The sequence below is a fragment of the Branchiostoma belcheri genome, unplaced genomic scaffold (genome assembly GCF_001625305.1).
Source record: "Branchiostoma belcheri isolate BF01 breed outbred unplaced genomic scaffold, Haploidv18h27 scaffold19, whole genome shotgun sequence".
NCBI classification, from domain to species: domain Eukaryota; kingdom Metazoa; phylum Chordata; class Leptocardii; order Amphioxiformes; family Branchiostomatidae; genus Branchiostoma; species Branchiostoma belcheri.
The window spans coordinates 1,407,810-1,427,689 of NW_017803379.1; the positions used below are offsets into that span (position 1 = coordinate 1,407,810).

Sequence of the window (19,880 nt, forward strand, 5' to 3'; positions counted from 1 at the left end):
ACAGCACAGGGGACCAGTGTGCGGCCAAACCCCACAGCGAGCGCCGAGTATTGTAGGGGATGACTGAATGGGCACAATGTCTTTTTCTTTAGCTTATGACTGTGTCATATCGCTGTGGACTTTGGTATTCCCAAAATTATAAAATTAAAATATTCCCAAAATTGCTTGAAACGTACTAATCAGTAAACTTATGTTTTATTTTATTGTATTTTACAGATTGTATTTTACAGAATAGGGGCATAATGGCAAGGTCAACACGGTCACAGGACTTCTGCCACAATCCACACGCAGGCTCCCTCTTGCAGGGCTTGCAGGAACTGCGGTCTGACAACCTGCTGACAGACGTCATCCTCTGCGTCTCCGGTAGAGAGATCCCGTGCCACCGCAATGTCCTCGCTGCTTGCAGCGGGTACTTCCGTGCCATGTTCTGCAACGGACATCGCGAGAGCCAGGAGCACAAGGTCACCATTCACGACGTCGGCACCAACATCCTGCAGCTACTTGTGGACTATGCGTACACGTCGAAGGTCACCATCACAGACGACAATGCAGTGAAACTGCTGGAAGGCGCCAACTTCTTCCAGATCCAACCGGTGCGTGATGCTTGCGTGAAGTTCATCTCTGGTAATCTTAGCTCTAAGAACTGTCTGCAGATGGTGCGCATGGGGAGCATGTTGTCCTGCCCCGACCTGGAGAAGAGGGCGTGGTCCTTTGTCACAAGGGAGTTCTCGGCAGTTTGTGGGACACGGGAGTTGCTTTATTTGACAAGAGAACAGCTCATCAAGCTGGTCTCATCTGATGACCTTGGTGCCTCTGAGGAAAGCGTGTACACTGCCGTGATGGCCTGGATCAACCACGACGTCAGGAAGAGGAAGACGGAGATGAAAGACCTGCTGAGATGGGTCAGGTTCCCTTTCATGGACAGGCTGTACTTCATGGAGAATGTGGAGAGCAATGAAGCAGTACGCAAGGCTTGCCAGGATTTCTTGACGGAAGCTCGTAGGTACCACATGTTCCCAGGAGAGGTCCAGTCGCCTCGCACCCGTCCCCGCCGCACCAGTGGTCTGAAGGAGACATTAGTGGTCATTGGAGGAACAGAGAAACGGTCAACTACCCCCGACGACCCTACAGTCTTCTCAAACGCCGTCATGACAACCATGGTTGCAGCACCATCAGAGACGAGTTGGTCTGTTACCACGAGAATGAAGAGGAACAACGACAGTGGTTTTGCTGTGGCTGTTCTCGGCAAAAGCGACATCATCGTGTCTACAGGCACCAGTTTTGCCCAGGAAGTGTGGCTGTACCATCCAGAACTCAACTCCTGGTCCAAACTTGCTAAGATGAACACCAATCGGTACAACCACAAGCTAGTAGTGGTTCAAGGGAAAGTATACGCCATTGGAGGCAAAGACGACCTTTCTGCGCTATCAGATGTGGAGATCTACGACAGGAACCAGAACAGGTGGACGACGGGGATTCCACTCCCACAGCCAAGGTACCACCATGCAGCGGTAGTGTTGGACGGCAGGATATACGTGATGGGTGGATTTGATGCTGATCACAGACGAACATCTACAATGTACTGCTTCACCCCAGGTGACTCAAAGTGGAAGGAGGAGTACTTGCCTCAACCAGGAGGTCGTCTCAACGCTGCAGTTCTCATGGGCAGCATCTATGTTGCTGGGCTTTATGAAGGCTTTATGGGTAAGTGGAACCAGTGGGAGTCCTGGCATTGGATGAAGTGGCCCGCACGTGTCCCATTTGAGTGCGGGTTAACCACGTACCGGGGGAAGATTTACATCACGGGCGGCCACAGTGGCGACAGCAGGGGAGGCAAACAGATCTGGTGCTATGATCCAGAATTCAAGTCATTCAAGTCTGCAGGAAACTTGCAGAAGGGTCTGTATGGCCATACCTGCGTCACCATACTGAAGTGTTGCTGATTAGAAAGTTGATGATGATTGCATAAAGTTGACTGTTCTGTACTGGACTGTACAAAGCTACCAATCATGCTATGGTGCTGCATATGAAAGTAGCTGTGAAACTGTAGGGGCCCATACTGTATCAAAGATAAGGTGCCTTGTCAACTTTTCTACATGACTTCAACAAGGAAGAAAGATATTGAGAGATAAGAATATGCAGGATCCGAGGACCAGAGAAGTGACAGAACATAACTGGAAACCCTGTTTTGTCATATCTCGTAATGGACAGTGACCTATCTTGTTTCACATGTTATTTTTCTATCAAGTTTGGATGGTTAGGTTTTCTATCTATAGAGCCTCATCCAGCCAATCCACAAACTGTAGGTAAGGAGTGAGATTTGATCATTATGCTTAGGATAATGTCCCTTTTTCTGTACAAGTCACAGTTGTTTGAAAGTTCACAAACCACCATGTTACGAATCAGGGTTAAAGGAATAAAGTAGAGATAGAATGTTAGTTAACTAGTTCCAGTTAACATTTTATTAACATTATATTTTAACACAATATATGTGGTACTTATGTTTTGTTATAACGCTAATAATTGATAAGGTTTTTTTAACAAGTTACTGTTGAAGAGAACTTTCAGTCTGCTGTGTGCGTTTTTTGGTCTATCTAGAATTCATAGGATATTTTGTAAATTTCTACTGAATAGTTAGGGCTGCAGTACTTGAGGAAGCCACAAGGAGAACTAAACTCGTATCGTTTCTTACATATCAAAATCTATCCACAACTTCACCTTGTATAGTACTAACTTGATATGAAGTAACAACCAAACTATAGCTGATGAACACAGCTATCAATGACATAAGGTCCTTTACATTGTGCAGACTTGTAGACATGCTGACGCGATGTTGCCATATTGGTGCTGAGAAACCGCATGTAACCTTGGCCCGGCCTGGTCGTGTTGGAGAGGCCGTGCATAGTAACATGTCCAACAAATCATGTACAGGACTTCCCTCAAATGATATAGGGATAGCGCATCATATTTACCATTTGCTCGACGGATCAATGACCATTCTTTTCCATTGTACCTTTTTACGCTGACTGTGCAAAAGGCAAATCGCTTTTTACGCTGACAAAAAGCAAATCGCCAAAAGGTAAGGTTCGACCTGTATGCAGCCCGTTTTGAAACGCTAACGTGTTTTCCAACAGAAAAAGATTTGAAACGCTCCGGGAGTCTAGATTTTTGTGACCGTGATACAAGCAACTCCCCATGGCCGGCCTAGTCTCCTGTGCAGGTCTCCGGGCGTGAGTTTGCGTTTAGTAAAATTCTTACAACCAGCCGCTATGGTGCGTACAGTCCTTCTGGGTGTAGGATGGCTGACAAAAGAAAGCGTTAAAAATTCTACAAAACGCAGTATCAAAACTCCCGGAGGCCTGCGCAGGAGGCTAGGCCGGCACGGGACGTGGGGCGCCGCATGCTGCGTCAGCTGTCGGGTCCGATTCTGAATTTCAAATTTACGCCCCGAATGTCAGTCACTCTTTAGCTTAGTAGCCGCCGGTCGGACAGCAACGTTAGAAGCTATGGCTGCATCGGTAGAAACGGCACCAGGGGCACTTGGCCGGGAAAACTTAAGGTACGATTAATAACCTACTGTACTAGGCATAATATTGCTTTCAAATTGATAAAGGTTATGAACATTTGAGGGGCTAAGCTGCAGAACACGTATTTGAACCTTCTCGTGTTCAACGGTGGGCTATGTCTAGCGAGTGGAACACGATGTCCTGTTCTTGATCCCGGCAATGTAAGCTTTGCCAATGCACAAAGAAAGTCGTTAGAAGGGAGCGAACATCTCAGTTCGGAGAAAATAGTTTCATAGAGCCAATGTAACCTTACACGTGCGTTAATGTATGGGGATTTCAATCGCAATGTTTCCCAAATTCAGATCTTGGCCATGTTGGTCCCTTCTAGATTTGCTTCCCCGGTTTCCCCTCCTTGAAGCACCCCTTCAAAATATCTCCGTATTGCCTATTCATGTAACGTCTTTTACAAGTAAGGAATACTCCATTGAAACAAAACGTAGTTTGTACCACAACGAAGACCGTAGAAACCTTACACAGTGTACTTGGACTTGCCCCCTCCCAGCCCAGTACCCACCCACGTGAACCCTCTCCGTGTGACTACTATGCGCGTTCTATTTTGGCCGATGATATGTGAGCGTGTCAGGGAGGCTCCTAACAATAACAATAGCAACATTCAGTCGGACGAATATGGCGCTATCCTCGCAGCTGCTCGTGTGAAGTTACCAAACGCCCGCTATGTCACACATGACAATTAATCATAACGTCAAATGACCAAGAAAGTTTCTGTCATCTATTTCGACAGATAACGCTATCTTCGATATTGTATATTGTGGGGATTCCGTTGCCCAAAGAAAGTCACATCGCCTAAAAGACGTCATCATACCAAAGAGGTTCCTTGATCAACAAACAAGCAAAAAGACCACGCAGAGACAAACGCTGCGTCCAGGCGTCAGGGCATGTATTAATGGGCAGTTGTTGTACATTTGCCAAGTGTCACAGTCGTGTCAAGAAGCAGTAGAGTCGACGTGGAAATCCGACAGACACGAATACAATGTCAAGTATGTATCGTTATCCTGTTCTTTACAACCAACATAAAATGAACTTATCATAGTTTTGAAATAGGGACGAAGACTCCAGCAATCTATCCAAATTTTGACATACGAAAAGTCGTTCACCTTCCAATCGCTGTGGCCTAGGCCTTGAAACTTAATCCCCTTCAGTTTGCCAACAGTGATGGTCAATCCCATCGTTGCTATATGAAGAAGACCTTGGCCTAGTTCCAGAGGAAATATTCTAGACGCGTCTGTCCTACTGCCCCTTTTCCCACCGACTAAGACATTGTCTACATTCACACGTGCACGGGTCTCAAAATAACGCATCTTTCCTAGGGTCGCATGTTCTAAATATTATTTTCACAAACTTGTACAATGTATCAGCGATAGAGACCTTCTTGATATAAAAGATACTCGTAGATTCTAGCTTCATCATGGATAACGTGAAGCCAGTAGTTGTTTCGATCAAACATGTTTTAAACTGACCCTTTAACTTTGTTAACAATATTGGAAAAGTTGTGGTCTCGTGAGTTATACTATAGTTGTTCGTTACAATAATCTACACAAGAATATTTCTTCTGTTTACACCTTGATGTTTGGTTAAAAGATGCCCTTTAAAAGAATCTATTTTCTTCAGCTTTTCTCCTCTTTTCATTCAAACAACAGTGATGATGGTCTGACGTGGGTAGACGTAGAAGTCGGGACGCAGACCATCAAAGTTCTCAACTGGGATGGTAAGTAATTGTGGAACATCACTTCTTACACAAAATTAAAAGTTTATTTTTTGGTGTAAAATCAAGTGAATCATGGGACATATCAAAACAACAGATACCACATGTCTGTGGCAATCACAGTGAACTACTAGTATTGTGAAAGCTGACCGGCTAAACAAATTTCTATCTTTGTTTTACGTCTAGAAGGACGTCAGGGCTTTATAACTAAGAGTGGGCAGCGTCTTTGGCCATCAGCAAAGGTGGGGTTACTGTACACCCGCGCTTAAGCAGCACTGGCACTTGGCATCGCCCTTCTTTTCCGACACATTGACTTACTCAAAGAAAAGAAAAACAAAGCTCTATATCTCATATTTATAGTGTTACAAGCCAAATTTATTGATGAGGGAGGCCCAGATTATTTTTACATTTAGGGTTATATACAAGTATCAGGTTTCAACAGAACTTGGAATGTGTACAGACTTCTGCGTAATATACTTTATTTTAAAGATGTTGCTTCATATTTGCATAGCTTGCAATGGCTTTGCATACGCAAATTTTACACACCTGTAATACATGATTAGGGAGTAAAATGATGTTCAAAAAAGGTTGATGAGAATGAAAATCATCAATAACCACATGAATCCACCACCCGTTTTAATTCTAAAGAAACTTAGCTAGCTGTACCGGTCAAACTGGTATAAAGTAAAAAGCGAGTTAACCGTAACCACTGAAGAGGAAACTGATGTTGTATGAAGGTATCTGTACGTAAAACACAATTTTTCCTAAGCAGTTTCCGACCCTGATTTTCCGTTGCAGAGGTAAAACAGGGCATCCTCACTCTGTCCGGACAGCGTCTGTGGCCGGCGGCAAAGGTGGGAGTGACGTCATCGTCTCAGAATGGTGTTCTAAACCATAATATGTTACTAATCAAGAGTTATACATGTACAGTACATAGATATTCGACAAAGGAACTAGGGCACCAAAATGTGCCACCAATAAGATGAGAATAAGTTGGTTTCTCTTACTAGGCACTGATGAAGCTGTAGTATCAAATGTTAAGCCTGTTACGTCCAAATACAAATGTCATTTTACTATTTTAACTAGTCTCTAGTATTCACGTGGATATTACTGAGAACAGAAAAAACAGTTACTGTCTGTAATTCAATGTCTAATCCTTGCACATGTCTTCAGTAAATATCGGACTGTTTGTAACTTTGTACCACACTTACACTTGACACGCTGCCCAGCCGAGTGCGCCTATGTTCTGTAATATCGGTATCACACTATTAATAGGCAGCCATCTTACAAAGCTTGGCGTTATGTCTACGATATACAAGTATAATTTTAGAGAATAACGTTATATCAATACTCTACTTGTTGATCATTTTTGTTTATTTGTATCTTGAAATGTTCCAGTTACTGGCCCTGCTGATGCACTTTAACCCGGACATTCTGGAAGGCGCGAAGAACGTCCTTGAGCTGGGAGCCGGTCTGGGGGTGGTGGGCATCGCCGCTGCCAAGATGGCGGCCAACGTCAAGGTTATGATCACGGACGGCGAGGACGAGGTCGTTGACCTATGCAGAGAGCATCTGAATAGGAACTTCGAAAAAGGTCAAGGTCGAGATGTAACGTCAGGCATTAACGCAATCCATTGATGATGAAACCGTAACAAGCAAAATCACGAAGATGGCTTTGTCAATGCGTTTCGCTCATATACGATGCCTTAATTGTGGTTTTATTTATTGTTGTGTGTTTGTTTTGTTGTGTGTTTTTGGTCGACTGCTCCGCAGCCGGACGATGATGATGATGATGATGTGTTTGTTTGTTTGTTTGTTTGATTGTTTCCTTTGTTTCTGTTTGTCGCAGACCAGCCACAGTGTGAGAGGTTATTTTGGGGCGAGGGTCTTGACGAGTTTAAGAAGCAGCACGGAACGTTTGACCTGATCCTGGGCTCGGACGTGGTGGAGGGGAAAGACTCCCTCCCGCCGTTCCTCCACACCGTCAAGGAGCTACTCAGCTCATCGGTGGGTTTACTGACAGCCAACTCGTTACAATACTGGAAGACTGTTTTGAAGCCGTTGTTTTGATGCCATGCCAACTTATACAGTATGCTTACTATAGTTTGGGTCCAGAACACACTGATAGAAATACCATGTCCACAAATATTGCAATAATACGTTTATTTCTTCTCACTCACTCACTCACTCACTCACTCACTCACTCACTCACTCACTCACTCACTCACTCACTCACTCACTCACTCTCTCTCTCACTCACCCACTCACCTGTCCACACACCTCTCTACAGAAAAAGCATAAATTGTGTCGCGTACAGTACCTTGTTGGTTTCTAACATGTTTTACTCAATCCTCTTCGCCCCCAGCCCACAGCCATGTGCCTGCAGACGTACGCAGAGAGACCGTACCTCCCACACGACCTGATCGAGCGGACCGCCGAGGCGTGCGGGCTGTCCTACACGTACATAGAGTGGGAGAACCAGCCCTGGGCGCACCACATGGTCCAGACACAGGACCCCAGCAGATGGGACAGGTTCTCACCGCGGTGGGCCAAGTTAAGGATCATCGCCTGGATGAAACCGCTGTCATCTTAAGTTCTGCAGTCTTCGCCGTTTGTAAAATCAAGAAGACTTTGCATTTATGGATTTGGCTAACGTTATACAAATGACGGCAAGCTACAGGATACGATGTGTAATATGTGGGCGAAACTGTGCTGATATTACATCGAAGGAAGTCCTAGATCAAAGATGAAATGTAGATTTGGGGTATATGTATATTAACATTTTATATACTGTGCACAACAGGTGGGAATGCAGTTATGTATGGACTCGTAAACGTAAAATAGAAAACGTAGAAACTTTATTTCACCATTCATAGCGACACCTCTGCATCAAAAATCGAAGTGTTTTATGGAAAAAACATTATGTACACATGCATTTACTCGTAAAATATTTTAACATTTCCAGGTATATATTGTTCATATGTCGCATGACTTTCGCCCATATCAACTCTGCAAACAGTGGAAAAGGACAGATCGATGTACAGCACATCAAACATTGGCACAACTGTGAGATACACCAAGTGAGTTATGTATCAGGCATATATACATAGAAATGATTACAAAGTCGAGTGCATAGCTTTGTATGTTCTCACCTGGTAGATATTCTAACAAAAAATTCTACAAGACTATCAACAGAGCAGCAAACCTATTTCAATAAACGGGGCACATTGAATTAATCTAACATTGTATTATTGTCCCTATCTCGCCTTGGTTAGCTGTTGGATTGCACTCTCCTTTGGTTTCGTCAGTTGTTCCACTTCCTCAATCATCCCCATCGACTGTACAGAAAACATAATAAAGGAAGACTTGCGATAAGAGAAGCGAAGGCCAAGGTAGATTCACATGTAACTTTAACTGGAATTACTCTAAGTAGCGAAGATACAATGTTTGCAAAAACTATCCCACACGTGAATCATAACATCATAACTTACCCAGACGTAGAACGTCGCTGCTCCGTTGCTGACGCTCCTCACGGAGTCCAAGGTGAGGTCATTCTCCTGTAGAAGCTTCTTCGCGTCTGCTACAACCTCCGGGCTGAGCTTGGCCGGCTGGCATTTCTTGATGCGTCTCTTCAGGCTCTGCTTACCCGTCTTACCCATCAGTGTTTGGAGTAACTGCCAATCCTGAAAGAACATTTATGTATCATATCTGGGGAAGATAAATCAACATCATGCTGCGGTACACGTTGCCATTTCGAAATAGAAATACCTAAGACCCCATTTCCATTAGGATAATATTGTCCGGATCGAGCCGAATTGATTCGCTTTGATCCGGTTTCGATCACGCTTCGAGCCGGATTAATTCGGCTCGGTCCGGACAAGTTTATCCTAGTCAAAATTGGACCAAAGTGTGCCACATTTTACGTAATAATTATCACGTGTCGTACCTTGATCTGTGCCTTCGAGTTGCCTAGCAACAGGAACGTCGCCATCATGACCTGATTGACAGCAGGTGGAGGCTGGTTGTACGTCTTGAGCTCGGCCACGGTGGCCTGGTTCATGGCCATGATCTTATGCCGTAAGCTCTCCAGGTGCAGCACGGCGTCCAGCACCCTCCTAGCCTCGTTCAGGTCCTTCTGCAGCTCGTCCTTGAACTCCGCGCAGCCCTGCATGGCGTCCTTCAGCTGGTCCTTCTGTCTGGAGTCGATAGCCTTCCGCAGGTCTGGAACATTGACATTAGTATGCATGGTGAGATATCTCTATAAATTGTGTATAGGGAGTTATCTCTGTGCTTTATACATGACCCTTACTTAACTTGTAATATAATAAATAGCATACATGTACAACAAAGGGATTTCATTCATTCATTGATCACGTTAGGAAGTATTTAGTCAAACAGCATTGAAACTTGTGGGCAGACAAATTAGATCAATATATGGCAAACATATAGGAAGTCATGGGCAAATCACTGGCCTTGTTTAGAGCTTTGTTTTCAACCATCTATATACTGTATTGTATAAGGAGAAGGCAATCACCAACTCCACGTCTATAATAAGAAACCAACCATACCTTCTCTGGCCGTCAGAAGTCTCAGAGTCCTTGTCGCCTCCTTGTAGACGTCTTCACTCTGAGAGAGGCCGTGCTCCTTGTACTCGGCAATCGCCTTCTCTATCCTGCTCCTGTTCTTTGCCTTTGTTGCTTCTGCCAATTTCTTCGTGATGACTTCGGCTGAAGCAGACAGAACAAAAGTCACCGTTACATAACGGCATAGGCATGACATGTCGTCATCTTCCAGAAAAAAGCATATCTTCGCTCACCTAGCTATTAAGGATAAGCAGTGAAAAGAGTGTATCCCTACACATTGACAGAAAGACAGCATTAGCTATAGAGCCAATGTAATGTAACTTACGTGTGTTGTCTGTGTTCTCGTCAATTTTCACGTCTTTAATGAGGTCGAAAAGCGCCGTCTGTTTGGTTTCCTTCAAGACGTCACGGAGCACGACGAAAGCTTCTTCGCCTTCTCTTGACACCACCTGGAAATTAAAGTCACGGACATTCCTTATCCACCTTCTGATATAATTTACTCTTACATGAACATTAACTTTGAGCCTCAAAATGGTGTGGAAGGAGTGTTTACATTTAAAGTTCTAGGCAAAACCAAATAAGGCTGTGCGGACTCACGTTGAGAACAGCTTTGTTGACTTCGTTGGCGTTGTCCGGCAGCTGGAGAGTCATCTCGTGGGCCTCCTCTTCGTCGATGAACTTCTCTTCTTCGAACCTCGGGATGACCTTGACCGGGTCCATGTTCTCCTCCAAAGTCTTCCTGTTTCTCGCAGGACCACTTGGTATTCTTCCTCTTGTCCCATGTCCTCCTCTTCAATGACCGGACCATGGTTTTGATCATCGTCGTCGGCGTCGTCGGCGCCTGCCTGCAATGTGTACCGCAGGATCTCCGTGTAGTCTCCCTCCTCGTGCTCAGGAAGAACGTTCAACGTCACAGCGTCGCCGCTGTACTTCTTCCCCGGCATCGTCACGGCGCCTTCCCAGGTCCCGTCCTCCGCCTTCTTCAGCTGTATCCACTGTGACGTGGGCAGGGTGACAGCCACTTCTCCTGCGCCCGGAAACCTTCCCCTGAATGTCACAGTTTCCTTCGCCTTCAGAGTCCTGGCCAGTGGTTCGTGCAGTTGGTAACCTTGCCCCCAGCCATCGGACCGCTCTGGGAACGGAACACTTTCGTCCAGGCCCTGTTTGCAGAATATCAGGTAGTTTGTCAGCACTTCCTCTCGGTTGTCGCCTTCAGTGTCCTTTGCGAGCAGCGTCAATTTGTAGTAGCCGGTGTCGTTAAGACGCAGGTCGACGGAAAACGTCTCACCTTCGTCACTCGCGTCTTGCACGAACGCGTAGGACGACTCGTCTACCTCGTGACCATCATCAGAGCAGCGGAACAGAGAAGCGTAGATAGTAGAGAACTCGCTCTTTTCAAAGGCAAGTCGCAAGTTGCCGTCCTCAGCCTTGACGAACGGGTCTTCGTGACTTTGCGGACGGAGGCCGTTGTCGGTAAAGGCAGGGTACACGGGTCCCCAGCGTCTGTTCGCGACCGCCGGGAAAGGCTCGAACGGGACGGTGGCTTGAACGCAGCGAATGAGGTAATTTGCTACATTTTCGGGAGTATCCGAACCTTCTCCTTTCGCTGTAACTTGCAATGTGTACTCCCCTCTCTTCGGGAAGCGCAGCACCACCACTGTCTTATTTCCTACATCAAGGACTCTGTGGCAGTTGTAGTCATCTAACTCAATCTTGCTGCCACCGCGTGCCAACTGAAGTCGGTGTGTGTACTGCAGTTGAGGAGGAGAGTCCAGCACGATCTCATGCTCTCCCGAAGCTTCTATGTACGCACTGGGATGGTTCTTTGCGGTGACACTCAACGTGAGAGCCTGTGGATACACCAATCCCCACTGTCCCCCTTCAAGTGAGGGGAAAGGCTTCGCGCCTTTGGTTGCTTCGCTGCAATTAATGTTGTAATTGATGACGTTTTGAGGGGCAGTTCCTTCTTCTCCATCCTGGGAAGCCGACTTGCTGTCCTGTGACTGCATCTCCCCTGCATTGACAGAGAGGGTGTACTTCCCCGCCGTCGGAAGCCGGAGCAAGAAGCGCAGCTCGCCGTCCATCGTCTCCTGAAACACGTACTTGCTCATGTCCATCTTTTCGCCATCTTCCTCCAGTGTGAGTTGGTGAGATACCTGGAGACGCCTTTCCATGCCGAGTCTGATGTCCAGTTCTCCCGTGTTGGTCTTGATGGACGTGTTCGGGTGGCTACCCAGGGACAGTCCCAGGGCGGCGAGGGCTGGCAGCAGGTCGACTGTTTGCTCCGCTGAGATTGCTTCTTCAGAGTCTTCTCCTGTAGAGTGAAATAATGCATGTTGTATAAACAAAATGAGAAAATATTTCCCTAGACGCTTCTGCTGCTTTATGCATAAAACCACAAATGGAAGCAAGCTTTTGTAAACAAGACTGAAATTACACTTACCGACAATATATTGCAACAGCGGCAAGTAAGAGTCCCCTCCCTCCTTCATCTTGGCGACCACCTTGACCTCGCCCCCCGTGTAGCCTCCTAGCGGCACCAGGACATCCCCCTCCCACGTCCCGTCCTCCCCTTGCTCCAGATGGCACCACTTCTTGTTGGGTAGAATCACAGCTACTCCTGCAGCGCCGGGGACCTTCAGCTTGAAGTGCTGACTGTCTCCGCCCGGTAATGTTCTTTTATTGGGTTCCACAATGCGACACCCTGTGCCCCAGCAGTCCATGAACTGAGGGAACCCTGTGTGTACAGTAGTGCTGTCCCCGGCGGCGTCGGTGCAGTGAATGAGGTAACTGACTGCTCTCTGGTGATTGCCGTTCGCGCCAGCAGCTTTGGCAAAGAGGCTGAACTTGTAGTAGCCAGCGTTTGGAAGAACCAGTTTTGCTTGTATTTGCTGGTCATTCTCTGGGTCGTCTTGAATGATTGCGTGGGCCGTCATATCGTTAGCTTTGCCGTCTTCATTATGAGTCAGTTCGGGATAGAACCACAAAGGTCCCGTCGTTCCAAAGGTAACAGTAACTTCCCTTGTGTCTGTAGTGATCACTGGGTCCGTGTGACTCGCCAGGGTCATGCCCAGTTGGTCAAAGCAAGGGTAGATGGGTCCCCAGCGCCTGCCCATCACTTCAGGGAAGGGTTGACACGGATCTGCGGCCTGCTCACAGTTGATCAGGTAGTTCATCACGTTCTGGTCTTTCCCGTCTGCGTCCCTCACGTAGAGTTCCAGACTGTACTCCCCGACTTCTGGAAACTTCGCGAGAATCACCATCTTCTTCCCGCCGTCGAGTATCTTGTGACAGGCGAAGTCTCCCACGTCTCTCTGCTGCTGGCCCATCTTCCACAGCTTCAGGTGGTTCGTGTAGTCCAGCCGCTCCGCCGAGGTGAACTCTTTCTCAACACTTCCCGATGCTTGAATGTAGGCAGTCGGATGGCTGGCCGGCGTGAGGGCGAGGTCGGTCAAAGTTGGGAACTTTCTTCCCCATTGCTTCCCGTTGACGACCGGGAAAGCGCCAAGACCTTCTTTTGTCCCTGTGCAGATGATGCAGTAGTTGGCGACGTTTCTCATCTCACCCTGTTGACCGAGTTCCTTAGCGTAGATAGCTAGCTTGTATTTGCCCAAGCGGGGAAGCCGGAGCCAGAACTGCACTTCTCCATCTAGAATCTGCTTGAACACGTTCCCATGCAGGTTGACCTTCTCTTCAAGGGTTTCCCAGAACAGTTCGTGGTCGTAAACCAGGACACGGTCGGCGCCAAGTCTAAGGTCAAGTTCACCGGTGTCGCACTCTATGAAAGCAGTTCTGCTGGACTTGGACAGCCCCAGCTCGGAGAAGGCGGGAACGACCGGGCCGTACAAACCATCGGTCACCGCTGGGAACGGAATCGCGCCCTGGGCTTGGTTGGGCGAGGTCTGCGTGATGTAATTGCACAGCAGAGTGTCCTCCTCTTCTTCTTTTGAGTAGATTGCCAGTCCATGGTTTCCTTCCTTCGGTGAAACAACGTGGAACTTGACTACGTCATCGATAACCTCGTGGGCAACATACCGCTGCAGATGACGGTCGTTCAGCGTTTCTTCAAACAGCTTTGCGGTGAGCTTCACGCTCTGGTCCATCCTAAACTCCACTTCTGCCGTTCCGTCATCACACTGGACATAGGGAGAGGGATGGGTGACCGGCGTCAGGCCTTTGGACACCACCTCCTTGCCTGGTCCCCACGATCCCTTGTAGTCGGGTAGAGGGGCGTTGTCACTGATGTCTTTAGCTTGGTCACAGACGATCATGTACTCGCAGACACGGAAGGAGTCCTTGGAGCCGCCGAGGCCCACGTAGGGTTCGAAGAGGAACCTGCCCTTTTCAGGAGGACGAATAGTGAAGACCACCGCTCCTTTCATCCTTTGCTGGGAAACGAACCTGTCTAGTTTGATCCCCCGCCATCTGGACTGCTCTTCCTTTGTCTTCAGATTGTAGGTGAATTCCATGTTCTTGTTCATGCTAGCCTGGGGAGGAAGGCCGATGTAGATGTCTACCTGGCCGTTCTCCGTGTGTACAAGGCCGCTATGGTGACTCAGCAAGAACAAGCGGAGAGCGAAAAATGCAGAAGTGCACTTAACGTGGGACTCGAAAATCTCCAAAGGTACAGGGTTTTCGATCAGCTGCCAGTTCGGATGCTCGGGGCAGTGAGAGCTGAGATAGTGGAGAGGGTTGGGGAAGAAGTAGAACTCGTCCATGGATATTTGGGACTGGAGGTCTTCCAAGGCTTTGTCGTCATCGTCGTCTATGACGGAGTAGGACCCCCAGTGGGTGTCCACGATTCCCCACCGACCGTCGATGCACACGCCGGTCCACGTGGTCGAGGGAGGTTCTCCGACGTACTTGGTTCCCGGGAAGCAGCGAGCACCCTTACAGTGGCCTTTAACGAACTCGCACTGCAACCCAGCATATCTGCAACAAGGATAGGGCAAGCAATGTTAGAATTTCAAAATAAATCAGATCTACTATCTTTAAAGTACTAAGCTGAGATGTAGCTAAATGTTGGTGGGCTTTGATTTAAGCGTTCATGATTTTTTAATAGCACTGTCGTTGACCAGATACACTGCTGCTACCTGCAAAGATAGTTGAAGAGGTAGCGATAGGCATCTGTTCGCCTCTGCTTGATCTTCTGTAGGAACCAGTCGGGAGAGCCCTCCGGTGGCGGCTGTGGGAACTGCATGCGATGGACGTCCTGTGCTGCGATCCAACTGAAGAGGACTCGCACCTTCTCCAGCTCCGTGTGTGTGGGCTGCATGAGATGGCTGACCAGGAGCTGGAAGTCTCCATTTAGTGATCGCGGAGCCTGTGGGAGTGAAGAAAGTAACAAAACAGTCGTGAATAAATCGTATGAACGACTATACGTCAAGTTTTATTTTATTTTACACTTTTCCAACAACAACAGGAATATGATATGATATTAATAATTGGTCAGCAATGGTATTTATCAGCAATGATAAGTTTATAGTCTCCTGTACTCTTAAGAAGAAATCATAATGGTTATGGTAATTCTATCGTAAAATACCCAAAAGTAAACCTCTAGTTGTGTGGTTTTGTCTCCCCACCTTTTTGGCGTAGCCGTCCAGTTCTCTGAAGGTTTCCTTCTCCCAGAACAGTGAAGGTTTGTGGACCACGTGACCAGTCCGCCCGCCGGCCCCCAGTACCGTGTACGTCAGCATCCTCTCACCTGTCTCCTGGGAGAACGGCCACACCTGGACAGGTACGGGCGAAGGATGTGCTGATATATATACGGGGTATCTAACACGTTCACACTAACTTCCCAATACATATTGCTATTGGCTATCCTTTCTGCATACCGTCTTGGTTTCACGGTTTTACCGGCATCCAATGCAATTTCAGGCCAGTAAAACAGGATTTTCAAAGTCAATTTTTCTGGGTTTTTTTTAGATGTAGTAAGTTAAATTAACACGATATCTGTGAGGCAAAAACGGGATGTCGCTGACAGAAAACGGTTGCTTGCTTCCTATCATAGGGTCTAGCTATTGATTGGTAGTACCAGAAATAAAGGAACTCTCTCACGTAGTTTGTTTCTGTGTTATTTCAAACGATTGAACGCTTGAAATGATCGCAAAACATGTGCTGAGAAGTGGCAGTAAATGTCTATTTGATACTGCATTGGACCCCCCCCCCGGTGAATAAAACGCTGTACAGCACGATTTCTCACCTCCTCATCATTGTGAACACTGCACATCCTGCAGGTGGTCTGCCACTTCAGTCTGACGTCATCAGGAACACTCGGCATCCAGGCCGGCCCTTCAATGACTTTCTTCTTCCTGTTCACCTTCGTCCACTGTAGTGATTGGAAGTGACATTGTATATGATGTACACGTAAGTTGTAAGATATGTATTCATCATATCGGAATTAGATGCTGACCTTCAATGTGTAATTGGTACAGTAATGTCGCCGATATCATTCATTTACATGATGCATATAATATATCAATCTGGTTTCTTGGTTTGTCCGTTCACCTGCTGTGTTATTGTAGCTTCCTTTCTTGTTAATTTTACGCTCTGAATATCTAGTACGGCATCTCGAGCACGTAGCCCATTTCACATAACTGGCAGCTTGCCAAATAAAGCCTACCGCAAACGGTGTGTGAAAATGCTTACTCTTTGTTTTCTGCTTTGAATAATTGTGCATTTGCTGTTTTCTGTCACTCTGTTTTTTTTTTCAAATATTTTCTTTTGTCGTCATCCTTTTCAAATTTTGAAATCAATAGCATGGCCCCCCTGCCGACTCAAACACGATTCCATTTCCGCATGCGTTGCCAAGGTACACCTACTAGGATACAATTGTTCCTTTCAGACGGTGGAAGAAAGCTACCATGGCATGTAACGTCAGATACCATATAACACTGTCGGAGTTAAACTAAGTTGATTAAACAACAGCAACAGTTACCCGATCGGTATCAGCGACTGTTGTCGGTGTTGTTGTTGGTTGTCCATTACTGGGGCCGGGTACGAGTACCGGCTGCAATGGTGAACAAGGAAGAGAAATGTTGGACATACGGATACAAACTTTTGTTCAACCGATCGTTCTGGTTATATGCTTTACGTTTTGCACCCATTATACATGTACCATAATGGTTTGTATACCTTTGTTTTTCCTTCACAAGGCAAATATTATAGTACCAAACAAATGGTAACAACTTTCCGAATATCTAAAAATAGATTCAGATATTGAAAAGAAGTACAATGAAAAGTTTGTCCACGTTAAAACAAATTTACAGAACTGATAATATAGCACGCACGTTGAAAGCTTTAGAATACCGTTCATAGTCTGAAAAAACATCTCGTCCCATGACTGTCTGTAGTCAATCAATTAATCTGTCAATATTATTGATCGACACTTGTCAAATACTGAAAAACAGAAGCAAAGGCCACATACTCATCAAACACTACCTCGGATAAAAGCAAAGATGCATTTTATTTGCAAGTTGTTTTTAATGATCACAATTTAAAAAGTTTACAGTGCTCTTTTCTTTGAAATCCACGATATATACAATGCCCATGTATCCCGTACCTGGTAATACGGTGAGGTGCACGGTACTGGATACTGACCCGGCCCCAGGACAGTCTGGCTCTGAAGTTGGCCGGAAGTCGACGCCCCACACCCCATCCTGTCGATTGTTCACCCTGACACTGAAGTAGAGAATGATACTGTAGGAGTTCCTTATTGAGTAGTTAAACCATTTCAACTGATAAGGTTATCAAAAACAACAATCTCTACAGTGAGGTATTGAAAAAAAAATATATGATGTACAAAGCCGCTACTTTCCACCCACGAAGCATGGTTAAACATACTAGAAGTGAGACACAAATTTGTTTATTCAAAAGCGTGATACTTATGATTCTATTCACGTAAGGCAAAGGTTTCAAACCTTCATGTCATGCCTACAAACCTCATGTGTAATGACGTTATCAAAGATTTATGAACACCATGTCATTATTTTATAGATTCTATATGCTTATAAGACTTAACCAGGTGGTTGTTGTTTATATGGGGTGAAAGATCGCGTTAGCGGGTCGTGGGAGAGTCATATTTGCCCGGCCTGTACAATTACAAGATACGAAGTTTGTTCCCAAAGTCCGATTCACTGGTAGTTCGAGTATAAAGCTAGTTAGCTTGTAGTTAAAATAACAATCTCTATTCCCTACAATGACCGTCTAGTCACTGCGTATCCATGGACGTGGCAGCCTGTCTTGCACCGTTAATAATGACAGTAGTAACCGACAATGGTTAGTTTTTTCTCTAAACAACGCACATAGCGAAACACTCATAGCGAAACTAACCCCATAGAGATTTAGACAACATTTCACTTCTCAGTTATTCGTTTTATTCAACGCCAACCCCTACCTTAAGAGAGAGAGAGAGACCGCACAGAGAGAGACAGACACACACGCACACACACACACACACACACACACACACACACACACACACACACACATATGCACCCTCCCTCCCTCGGATACCTGATCGGTATAACTAGGACAACCATATAATAGTCATGCAATTCTATGCCATCTACATGACATTCTATCAATTAACAAATGCACAACAAAGAAACATCCCCCTCTGCCCAAATAATGGTCTAAGTGTATCCTTAAAACCATCTATCTATTAGCATAGCCACAACAAAAAGATGCAACTGAATCCTTCCACCAATGAATCCTAAACGTCAGCATTAATTACGTCGTACCAGCTAGGCTAAAATACCCCAAATCTACAATCCAGCAAATTGCCAAATGCAGTTCCTCATGTATGTTATGAATGATTGACACTGAATACTGAAGCGTGATATTTTAGACCGATCCAGTAAGGAGGTACCTTTTCTAGCCTTTCCAAACTATATGGCATGTTGCATCTTGTACATTTGAGATTCAGTAAAAAAGAGGAGTGAACATGTGGAACGTAACGTTCCACATGCGGTGTGCCCACCGTGCTTTGTTTCCTTATGAACGAGGAAACGTATGGGATCCTTCCACTAGTTAGCCTAAGTTGTTTGCTCTAAAGGGGGGTGTCGGAAGGTGCACCGTACACACCACATGTTTGCCAAGACTAAACTGTTAACCTGTTGTGTCAGTGGAGCAAATGGTACTCGCTTAGACAGATTTAACCCATTCTACATCAGAGTTACTAAATACAACAAAAACACAATTAATGTCTGTTTCTTTTGTCAACATCTGATGCATAACATACTAAAAAAATACCCTAAAATGGCTCATATATCTCGTAAAAAACAAACAGTGTCCTACCTTAGCCCCAAGCAACGCTGAAGTTGTTGCCACCACTTCTTCAAGAGTTTTAAGAAATCCGTCTGGAGACTCTGGACACCGGTGCGCAGGTAAACACAACAAGACCCATGAGCAGTCAGCCGCACCACGTAACACAGTGATTCAACTATGCCGAGGTCCAAGGCAACTGGCCCTTGTTTTAAGAGTGTATCCGACTAGCTCCAGGCGACGACATACGAAACCCTTTGACCAAAAAGCTTTCTATTGTGACGGTAAACAACGCGGACAAAAGGTTACTTGTAACTTAGACGAGCTAAAGTTCAATGGTACAAGGTGCAGTTATGTACAAGCTGGTGCGTGGGTTGGTTCACTCACTAGGGTGGGATATTACTTGTACAACGCCATTTTGCACACCAACAAGCGTCAAGTCTATGGATATTCCATCTTAAAAAGTTGACACTAAGACAGTAGTGGTGGGGTCGTAATGTCAATGATCATAATGCCTTCCGTACATGTGTGTGTCCGCACAACTTAGCAACGCAGACATGTGTTTACACGGAGTCTGTATGGGGCATTGTGACATACCCTAAAGGACATATTGACTCACTTTTAGCCTGATGGTGATGTAAAGACGTCCTTCTTGAGCGCCACTCGACCAACTGAGCATTAAGCCATTATCATCCGCCACCCTAGAGGACTAGGTTATCAAGTTCTATTGGCCGTTGCCCATTA

The 19,880-nt window shown here is 46.0% G+C and overlaps 4 protein-coding genes across 5 annotated transcripts in view; 2 read left to right on the forward strand and 2 right to left on the reverse strand.

Moving 5' to 3' along the window:
* The window catches only part of LOC109467886, a 9,190-nt gene extending 6,987 nt beyond the window's left edge, over positions 1-2,203 (forward strand). The window contains 1 exon segment of the mRNA XM_019765997.1: positions 306-2,203. Coding sequence (XP_019621556.1) covers positions 306-1,943 — 1,638 coding nt within the window. The 3' untranslated portion in view covers positions 1,944-2,203.
* A 1,200-nt stretch (positions 2,204-3,403) lies between these two features.
* LOC109467883 (protein N-lysine methyltransferase METTL21A-like) lies at positions 3,404-8,198 on the forward strand. Of its 2 annotated transcripts, none has more exons than XM_019765992.1 (6): positions 3,404-3,559; positions 5,225-5,292; positions 6,088-6,143; positions 6,688-6,889; positions 7,139-7,296; positions 7,655-8,198. In XM_019765992.1, exons 1-6 carry the CDS (start codon positions 3,507-3,509, stop codon positions 7,880-7,882), a joined length of 765 nt encoding a protein of 254 aa, XP_019621551.1. In that variant the 5' UTR covers positions 3,404-3,506; the 3' UTR covers positions 7,883-8,198. The 2 variants fall into 2 exon arrangements, with proteins under 2 accessions (XP_019621551.1, XP_019621552.1); XM_019765993.1 differs by having other exon boundaries at positions 3,405-3,559; positions 6,688-6,883.
* Positions 8,199-8,314: 116 nt separating this feature from the next.
* Positions 8,315-19,880, reverse strand: part of LOC109467874 — a 14,224-nt gene continuing 2,658 nt past the window's right edge. Inside the window, 8 exon segments of the mRNA XM_019765981.1 lie at positions 8,315-8,627; positions 8,781-8,972; positions 9,236-9,510; positions 9,858-10,016; positions 10,198-10,321; positions 10,470-10,618; positions 10,621-12,186; positions 12,316-14,323. Coding sequence (XP_019621540.1) covers positions 8,547-8,627; positions 8,781-8,972; positions 9,236-9,510; positions 9,858-10,016; positions 10,198-10,321; positions 10,470-10,618; positions 10,621-12,186; positions 12,316-14,323 — 4,554 coding nt within the window. The 3' untranslated portion in view covers positions 8,315-8,546.
* Positions 14,962-19,392, reverse strand: LOC109467887. Its single transcript, XM_019765998.1, has 6 exons — positions 19,170-19,392; positions 17,434-17,552; positions 16,810-16,881; positions 16,075-16,200; positions 15,455-15,601; positions 14,962-15,195 (listed from the first exon to the last, which is right to left on the reverse strand). Exons 2-6 carry the CDS (start codon positions 17,527-17,529, stop codon positions 14,962-14,964), a joined length of 675 nt encoding a protein of 224 aa, XP_019621557.1. The 5' UTR covers positions 17,530-17,552; positions 19,170-19,392.